This window comes from Falco rusticolus, chromosome 2 (genome assembly GCF_015220075.1).
Source record: "Falco rusticolus isolate bFalRus1 chromosome 2, bFalRus1.pri, whole genome shotgun sequence".
Lineage (NCBI taxonomy): Eukaryota > Metazoa > Chordata > Aves > Falconiformes > Falconidae > Falco > Falco rusticolus.
Window position 1 is genome coordinate 50,475,919 of NC_051188.1, and position 9,810 is coordinate 50,485,728.

The 9,810-nt window shown below is 36.3% G+C and overlaps 1 protein-coding gene across 1 annotated transcript; it reads right to left on the minus strand.

Moving 5' to 3' along the window:
• Window positions 1-1,692: 1,692 nt before the first annotated feature.
• SLITRK6 (SLIT and NTRK like family member 6) lies at window positions 1,693-9,228 on the minus strand. The gene is made up of 2 exons (XM_037378204.1): window positions 8,696-9,228; window positions 1,693-5,369 (listed from the first exon to the last, which is right to left on the minus strand). Exons 1-2 carry the CDS (start codon window positions 8,756-8,758, stop codon window positions 2,832-2,834), a joined length of 2,601 nt encoding a protein of 866 aa, XP_037234101.1. The 5' UTR covers window positions 8,759-9,228; the 3' UTR covers window positions 1,693-2,831.
• Between the last annotated feature and the right edge of the window lie 582 nt (window positions 9,229-9,810).

Sequence of the window (9,810 nt, forward strand, 5' to 3'; positions counted from 1 at the left end):
CAACGAAGAAGAATGTTTTGCCACATTTGTCCTCAACATTCTGTCAAGTAACTGTTAGCAGCTAAGCAAAGTGACATCTGTGCATGTGGCAATTGTCTTTAGTCTGAAGCTATTTCTCTTAAATCTAAGCCTGAGGGCCTGAATTATGATTTCCCTGTGTCTTGCCAATTGCAGGGTATTATTTTTACATACAAAATACCCATTTTTTTACTAATGGAAATAACTACTGAAATGAAAGACAATGAAATATGAAACTTCTTTATCAAGTACCATCTACATTTTTGTTGGGTTTTTTGTTCTAACACTAATTTGGGACCTCTGAGAATTCCAAAAAGGACAGTATTAGAAGGTGTGATTGAATGTTCAAAGCTTTCTCGTGTCACTTCCATTGACTGAATTTAATTCTTCATTGGATCTTAATTATTTCAAATAATAAACTGATCTTGATTCTGTGTGCAACTGAATTGTTTCATTGTAGACATCTAGTGTAATTTTGACGCTCTAAGCCATCCCACCTGGGCTCCAATTCCTCCTCCAGATCAGGATATGGGTTTCCATATGTTCTATGGCATGTCCATGAAACTGGTTCACATGTCTTTAATATGCAAGGACAGCTAAAATAACACTAGATAACTAAGTTAATATAAAGTTAATGTAGCTGCATTATCCTTTTTTGCCTCACCCTTACCTGCACAAGTAAGACTTAGCATAATCTTTACTTGTCTGGAATAAAGACAGCAAAGAAACAAATATGTTGTCACCAGATTTACTCTTCCTAAATTCTCCTAAATACACAAGTTTTCTGAACTAAATGATTCGCAGTCACGGAAAGAGGAAGTGGTAGTTATACTCTAATGACTGGAATTTTGATTTTTGGAAGCCAAGAAGTTTGACTTGCATACCAAATTGATGACACCTCAACAATACTGATAAGGAAGCTGATTTGTTAACAGAGACAACATGTGGTCAGATCCTGAAATTACAAAAAACAGTATAGCACCATCAAAGTCATTATGTCTATGCAAATTTGAAAGAACTGAGAATCTAACTTTTCTATTTAGTATAGGAAAATTTTCTGTCAGAAACTTATGTACAAAGACTATGAAGAACTCACATTTGTATATACAAATAGGTAAGACATCCACTGTAAGCTGAACTAAAAAGAATATATTTTTAGTTTATCGAGATTTCAGTGCTAAGTTTAGCATACATACGTAGACATGTAATTAAGCTGATCTCTTGCTCTACAAATAGAAATCAGAAAAAAAAAAAAGTTCATGCATAGTCAGATTACAAAAGATTTGCTTAGAGGAAGGTAAATGCAGATAAGAATTTGTGCTTTGGCACCGTGTCAGTCATGCACAGAAACTGAATGGCCTTAGTGCACTCTGGACAAGATGCTTCTGCCCACATGACAAGAGTGAGAAGCACTGTGTTTAATTCCCAAAGAGTTCCAAACCTGTGCATGCAGAAGTTGCTGCCTTCTTTAAAAAGTGACTTTTAAGAAAAAGACATTTAAAAAACACTTTATTTCTTTTTCATTGTTAGAGAGCAGTTCCTCGATTTGCTTGAAAGGCAGCCAGGAATAAGCTTTTTCTTGCAAGTTGAAAAAAAATACAAAATTATACAGAATAAATAGTAAATATAAATCTAGCAAGAATTCATTGCAAAAATAAACCTGCAGTGTTCCACTTTTTTTTTTAACCTATTTTTCCCACAATACTTCATTCTCTTCTAATTTCAGAAAATATAACATATTTTTGTACAAACAACTAAATAGTACTATTTTTCCTCGTGTGTGTACTGTTGCAGTTATTCTGTCTGGGAGTTGCTTTTGGGTAGGGTGGGAAAGGACCTGTATTTGCACTTGAAAGCTCCTAGCCACAGCAAACTTAGTTTCTCCAAGAATATTTAAAGCCAGCACAGAAGTTATTTATATATAGATAGATATATGAAAAAATCAAACTTGTGAAACACAGTAAAATATTTACAGCTGATTCTCAGTAGCTTTTCAAATTGCCCAGGATTATGAGTTGAAACACCAGTGATGAACAATATTTTATAGCAGCAGCTCAAGAAAAGATTGTCCAAACTTAGGTAAAGCTATCAGATAGGGGAAGTAGCAAAAGACTTGCTTTTTTCTTCGTTGAAGACTTTGGGTAAACATTGTTACATAGTTTTCCTTCCACATACTGATACAGAACACACATGATGAAGTTTTGTGTAAAATATTAAATATTTGCAGGCTCTGGGTGCATACAGAAAATGTTTTGTGGGTTTTTTTTGTTTTTTAACTGACATTTAGTATGACATTTCAACTGCTTTCATATTTATTATAAGGGTATGTTAGGTGTAGTTGTAGACAATGGTCATGTATGCAGTGCACGTACTAACCTAAACAATACACACTAACTGTATAACTACAAACACAGGTGGTGTTTTGTTTTGTTTTGTTTTGTTTTTTTAAAAAAAGGAATCTAGTTAAAATGAGGGAAAAAAGAAAGAGTAAACATAACAAATACTTTACCATAGGTTGGGTACAGATTGGAGAATACCATACACATCTTTTAAAATGTTGAGGAATATTGCAATAGGCAAGCTTCCTCCTGCAGTTCAATCACACAAAGTTCATGTTTAACTTGGGGTGAGACATGTTGCCTGCGCACAACCCCATGGCTTCCCACAGTGATCCCTGAGGTTTTTTTTGCTAGGATTACTGCTGTGCTTAAGTTCTGACTGTTGACATTTTATTATAAGGCACTTTTATTTACAACTGTTCCAATTTAAAATGGAATTACAGAAATTCGGCCCTAGCCCAACATATTATCACTTCATGTTTGCTGCTCCAGGACTTCCAGGTAGTCAGGCTCAGCATGTAAATTAGCTTTGAGTTCAAAATACTCATTTTTAGTTTGTTCTAGAAAAACCTTTCTTGGCCTGGAATACATGAGTGTCTCCATTAGCTTCAGCTCCTCATGTGTTCCAGGATAATGAACTTCCATTTCAGGCTGGAGCTGTACAACATTTTTTCTTAGGTACTCTGTGATCCCTAGTTGCTGCAGTTCTCTTTCTTTTTCAAGAATGTTTCTATACAAGCAGCTGGCATCCTGAAAAGACAGAAATTCAGCAGATTGATCTGTAGCCTTATATTTGACATTTGAACCTGTCAGAGGTGAACTATTCTCTCTTTCCAGGAGACTTCGGCGTAGATGTTTGGAATTGTTTGCTTCCTTCTCACTTCCCTCCTCCTGTTGCTCTGTGTGCTTGGGGCTGAAGGATGGGCTGCGGTAGACCTGAACCATGGGAGTAACCATACGTTGCTCATAGAGAGTCGCTGCTGGGCGCTCTGCTGTGTGGTGTGTTGTCTTATGCCCATACATGCTGTACTGAAGGTGAACTGGGCTACTATCCCTCATTTGTTCATCCACTTGTTTCTTTTTGCATCTTCGTCGCCGGTGCAGTACAAGAACAACTATTCCTGCTGCACAAAATACAATAGTTATAAACACAATTAGAAGTCCTAATATTAGAACAGAAAGTGGGACTGCATCTGTAAGGGACCGCAGGATGGTGTCTGCGGTGTTGGTAGTAGTAGAAGAAGTTGTCACAACTACAAAACTAGCACGAGTCGGTAGGGCAGGGCTCTTTATTAAACCTGGACACAAGACTTCACTGTTCAGGGATTTCAGTTCTTTTTTTGCTAGGTGTCCTGGAGATTTACAGAAAAGATCACCCATCATTGTATTCTTGCTCAGTTTTTGTATCCATTTTTGCAGTCCAACTGAATCACAGGTGCAGTCCCAGGGGTTGTCTTCAAGTTCAATTTGTACCAGCATATCCAGTTCATCCAAGACATTGCTCACAGGCAAATGAGCAAATTGGTTTGTTTTCAGATTTAATCTGGCAAGTGGAACACCTGAAAAGATATGGGGGGGCAAAGTCTGCAGAAGGTTGTTATTTAAGTAGAGGACCTTAAGTTTTGGCATTGCATTAAATGTCCCTGGCAAAACTTCTTTGATGGCATTATATTCAAGGTACAAATATTCCAGGTGCTGAAGGCCAAGGAAGAGATTCTGACTTAGCTTTGTAAGATGATTGCCATTGAGATATAGTTTCTGCAGTCTAGTCAGATTCATGAAGGATCCTTCCTCAAGGATTTCAATGCGATTGTTCCCCAGGTGAAGCATTTCCAGGCTGGCATAGTCCACAAGATCTGATTTCAGTAGTGTCTGAATAATGTTTCCAGCTAGAATAAGCTTTTTAGGATTTGGAGGAGGAGGTCCTAAATCAGACAAGCTTTCAATGTTTCGCTCCTGGCAGTGCATGAGAACTCCTGAGACCATATGGCTGGTGCAGTGACAGGGGACAGGACAATAGATTCCTGGAAACTGAGTAGTAGGCTTTAAAGTATGAAGCACTAAACTTGGTTCTTTAGTAGGAGCTTTCAGGATAGGAATCACCTTAGTTGATAGGTGACTGTCACTGATAGAGGTGGTTACAACCAAGGGCAGTGACCCTGAAGGATCTTCAAGTTCATGGACAGGATGAGTGGGACAAAGTGATTCTTTTTTCAACCGGCTTAAGATGCTGCCTTTGATAACTGGAGGACTATTGCATACAATGTCACCTATTATTGACTGAGGTGGCATATTTTCTAGCCATATCTTCAGCTGCAGCAAATCACAGTTACAGGCCCATTTATTGTCTTCCAGCTGAAGGTCTAGTATTCTACCAATGTGTTCCAAAAAGCCAACATAGGGGAGTGTCTGTAATTGGTTTCCACGAAGATCTAAATGTGTCAATGGCACAAAACGAAATATATTTGGAGGAAGATATTCAATGGCATTATCATTCAAAATAAGCACTTTAAGCCTGTTGAGCTTGCTAAAGGCACTTGCTTCAATCACTGTGATGAAATTGTTGTCTGCTTGAAGAAACTCCAAATTTTCCAATCCATTAAACATATCTTCTTTAAGTGTTTCTAAAGAATTGTGATTGATATGAAGTTGTTTAAGAAGGCTGAGACCATTGAAAGCCCCAGGCTCAATATCTGCAATATTATTAAAACCAAGATGTAGAGAGATAGCATTAACAAGGCCAGCAAAATCATTCATGTGTAACATAGTTAGACCATTGTTTAACAGATTAAGATGGAAAGGCTGTGATGGTGGGACATATATTTCTGATACCATCTTGATGCCTCTTTCTTCACAGTTTATAATCATGATATCATCCTTTTCTTCACAGGAACACAAACTCTGACAAGATCCTCTGACTGAAGAAAACGAAGGCTGTGACTGGAAAGGATCAGATGCAACTGCAACTGAATATACAATAAAAATCCAGAACTTCATCTTGCCCAGCAGATTCTATAAAAAAAAAAAAAAAAAAAAAAAAAAGGGGGTGGGGGGAGGGGAAGGAAAAAGAAAAGTAATAGAGTCACGATTTCACAGGGCTGATTTTTTTTTTTTTTTTTTCTGGCTAGAAGGGAGCAGTAACCATTCCTAGTAAATGTCACTGAGCTACCTCACCTTTCAACCATTGAGCTACCTCACCTTTCAACAAAATTATATTATGACAAACATTGCAATGATTTTCTAAGCAGAAAAAAATATATTTAATTTACTGAATTAATAAACACAGTCAGAAGGGGAGTGCTTCAGTACTTTCATGCTGATACCCAAAGTAGGAGATAATGAAGAGCGTGTCGTCTTTGTCTATATACCATATAGAATGTTTTGCCAGTGGGAAACAATAGTAAGTTACTGCCAACTTATATCAAGGCTAATATGACATTTTGGAATCTTGCTTTGTGTCACCATATAGCACTGTGAATTTTAAAAGCACCTTGCTGAGCTCAACTTAATATTGTCCAGCTGCTGAAGAGAAGAAATAAGATTTCGTTTGGTTCAACAATATGTTGTGAGCAAAAGCCCATTCATTCCGGATACACGGAATCTCTCGTTTGGTTCTGCATTATGTATGTAAATGAAAAGGTATTTCCTCTGCAATCCTTGTACCCCCTAAACCGAAAAGGAAGTAGACAAAATAATTATTTTTCTTAAATGTTAATGCATATGTTATAGTTTGTGGATATTTAGTGAAAGCAGTAACACAGCACGTAGTAATATACTGTGTTTATATAGAATATATGCATAAAGCAATAATTACACAAAGTAAAAAAGAGGAGAGAACTGACAATGCAATATGTGAGAAGAAACAGGTAGGCAAGGGATAAACATTTTTTTTTTAGATTAACTATTAGACTCCTTCCAATTATTATAACCATCAATTACCACAAAAATTCTGAAATTTACATGGAACTGTACTTTACCAGTTAAAAATGATCACCAGTTATCACCCATATGTTATGTAACTTAAATTAGCATCTGTTAAGCTGATCTTAAACTTTCCAATACCTGATAAATGCATCATTACAGTACAACTATGCAGTCACAAGCAAAATTTAAATTTTGAAATAGAACATTTGTTATCATTGGATTCAGTTAATTTCTGCTTCTTACCATTTGAAGAATCTCTTTCTTTCTGTCAAGGCTGTCTAATTACCAATGGTAATTCTTGATGCATGAGATGGAGTGAAATTACTGTTTATAACTTTTAGCTAAATAAATATCTGTACATTTCCATAACAAATATTTTAAATTGAATGGATTATTTAAAAGATAAGCCCTTTTTTTGGTTACGCTATCTATTCTAGGACTAAACTAAGCAGGTTTCTCAAGTAATCCGTCTAATAAAGGTCATTTGATCTTTCAAAGTAAGCTATTGACACATGGAGTACAGAATGTCACTACACAATTAACCAACTGAAGAGTTAATTTCTGAAAGATTAGAACATTTCACAAGGACTTATTCAATTACACAGATGAACATGTGGCCATATGATTTGGCATCTCACCAATAAATATTTTAATTATCATGTACCTTTGTTACCAGCAACACCATTTCTCACGGTTTCCCTTAAAACAGATTGCAAAGGTCTATACATGCAGGCACTTAAGGGCTGTGGTATGAGTATTACATACACACACAAAAGCAACAACAGCAAATGTGTGCACTGTGAATTATGTTTTTCTCTATTCGTAGTCCCTGATCAGTGGGAGTAGGTGTATGTTTAGAAGTAGTAGAGTGCAATTCACAGTATGAGAAAAAGTGTTCCTAAAAGTATGACCTTTTACCTTTTTTTCAGTTGAACAATTAATTTTGTTGTCTCATATAATGCCCTTCAAACTCCAGCTGCTTATGTTTAATATATGTCCTCAAGTATGTTTTCCCAAGTATTGGATAAGACACAACATGTCAAGATGTTATTTTGAAGTATGCAGAATAATTCTAGGATCATATTAAAGTAGAGATTTATTCTTGCTTTACATGCATCAGTATCCCTTTCAGTGACCCAAGGTAAAAAAAGGCAGGCTCTTGACACAGATGCCAGCTTCAAACCTAGTGTATGACTTAGACTTTATTTCTGTGCACTTTTTCTCTGTAGGAATTCCAGCTTCAATCTGCATCAAATTAAAACTGTACTTACAAAGTCCCTGAGCAAAATTAAATGGAAAAAAAAAATCTGAAAAGCATGTTGCATTTTAGTGCACATTGAAAAATTAGGTTATAAAAATGAAAGCCCTCCTCTCAGAGATGAAAGTAAGAACATTTGTAACCAATTGGAAAACATTCCCATTTTAATCATCATCATACTTCTGTGGGCAGCACTGCCAGAACTCTCACACACACATATACACACAACAAAAAATAATAGAAGACTTGTATTCCTTCCTCCCTTTCTTCCTTTTTCCTTTTTTTCTTTCCTCTTTTTTTTTTCTTTTTTTCTGAATACTCAGGAATATGTAACGAAGGTCTCAGTGGGCTACTATTGTAAAATAAAAACTGCTTTCAAGTAACAGATGATCAATGAAAGTACAGATGATTTAACTGAAAGCACTCACAATAAAATAAAATTTAATTTAAAAGACTTAGCAAAGCTGACTTTTTAACGTGGTGAGGTTTTTCAGCAAATTCTACGTGGTAACTTAAGTTTGTTCATTTTATCTACTTTCATGTAAGTCAGTACTGACTGCATGCTGTAACTAAGCCTTTTGCAGTAGGAATTCCAAAAGACTAAAATATGTCACAGTCCCCTCCATGAGGCAAAGTTGAATACTTCCAGAAGTAGTCACCTTATAGCAAAGGCATTACATGCTTGACAAGTAAAAATCAAAGTATTTTTAAAACAATGAAATACCATTTTATTTTACTTATGGTTTTGTTTGTTTGGTTGTTTTAGTTCAGATATTTAAAAATTGCATATTGAAGAATTTCAAAACCTCAAACTAAGAACTCGCAATTTCTAAAAGTCTTTGGGATTGTTTATTAAATTCTGAAGAGAATCACAGTCAGATGATGCATTTAAGACCATTCTTGCACTTTAGGAAATAAAACCAAACACCCATTCCTCCCCCCTCAACAGATCTGAAACCAGCATTTCCTTAATACAAACATTCTACACAGTTGGCAGTTTGAATAAATGCACCTGGCAGGCGGTTTGAAAACAGTACAAACTGCCATCATTGAACCTAAAAGTTATACAAAGTCATGCAGAAAAATAAATTCAGCTGGTACTGAGATATGAATATCTCATATGCTAAGCTAATTAACTAGCTGGTATCTTTCTTACCTGTACAGCAGTAACACTCCCTGGAACGCTCAGTAACAGTAGGAGCAGCTGTTTCAATGTCATGTAATTTTTCCTGGTGAAAAATGCACGCTTACCTCTGAGTTTCACTTTGCTGCAAGCTCTAGTAATACTACAGCTCCATAAAGTTACAATCCTTGTTCAGAAGACAAAGTACAAAGCTTTCAATTCAAAAAAATCTTCCAGGCAGCGTGCACATCAGACTATCCTGTAAGCAGTTGTCCTTTTCCCTCAATTAAAATTCACAGCATACTTCACAGCTATGCTGACTTTTCTGCATATAGTTAACTGTTTGCAAGCATTTTGATGCAGTAAACAAACAAGATGCTCAGCAGAGCTTGACTTGATCACTTGGTTTCAGATTTTTAGATCCAAGCTGCTTCTGTGTTCTCTCTGCTCTTTCTAGTCTTTCTTGTTAGCTCAGTTTGTTATTAGTCAGATTGCCAGGGGCTGGGAGGTAGGCGTAAATAAAGAGACTTCTTGGCTTTTGACTCAGCCTTTAAGCCCTTCCCCACCAGAGAGCTTTAATCTGCCAATGTCATTTAATACAAGATACAGCTCCACCTTGAGACAGATCAGCTCCTCCTCCCCCTGCAATTTCTCTCACCTCCTTTTTCCCTTATCTAAGTGAACCTCGCAAAGTAAAATTCAGCTAAATATCTTCTAGATTGCTTAAGGTCTGTTAATGGCTGATTTTGCAAAACAGTAAACAGCCACTGCAGCTCTCGCAGTTTGCTCTCTTGGGCAGATCTTGCATTTATTTTATATCTGGAAATGCTTGCTTTAGAAACTGAAAGCATTCCAGCCCAAATACACTCCACAAAACACACCACAAGGGAAACCTTGTCATCTGGAAAATATGTCTATCACAATTACGTGCAAGATTATTAAAATATATAAATGAGACAGTACAGCCCTCAGTCCAGTCCATTCAATGTGACTGGGGTAGGGATGAGTATGTTCTATGCACTTTATTTCTGAAAAAAAATAAAATAAAAAAAAAAAATAAAATTGTGGAACATTAGTGCTTAAGCTTGCACAATGATTGCCGTCAGTTCTTTTTATAACTAGCCATCTTCTGTAGGAAGAAAACTGGG

Coding starts and splice junctions, on each gene's coding strand:
- SLITRK6 (XM_037378204.1), bottom strand. CDS start 8,758: ATGACATTGAAACAGCTGCTCCTACTGTTACTGAGCGTTCCAGGGAGT. Junction 5,370..8,695: donor GGAGTGTTACTGCTGTACAG/GTAAGAAAGATA, acceptor TTTTTTTTATAG/AATCTGCTGGGCAAGATGAA.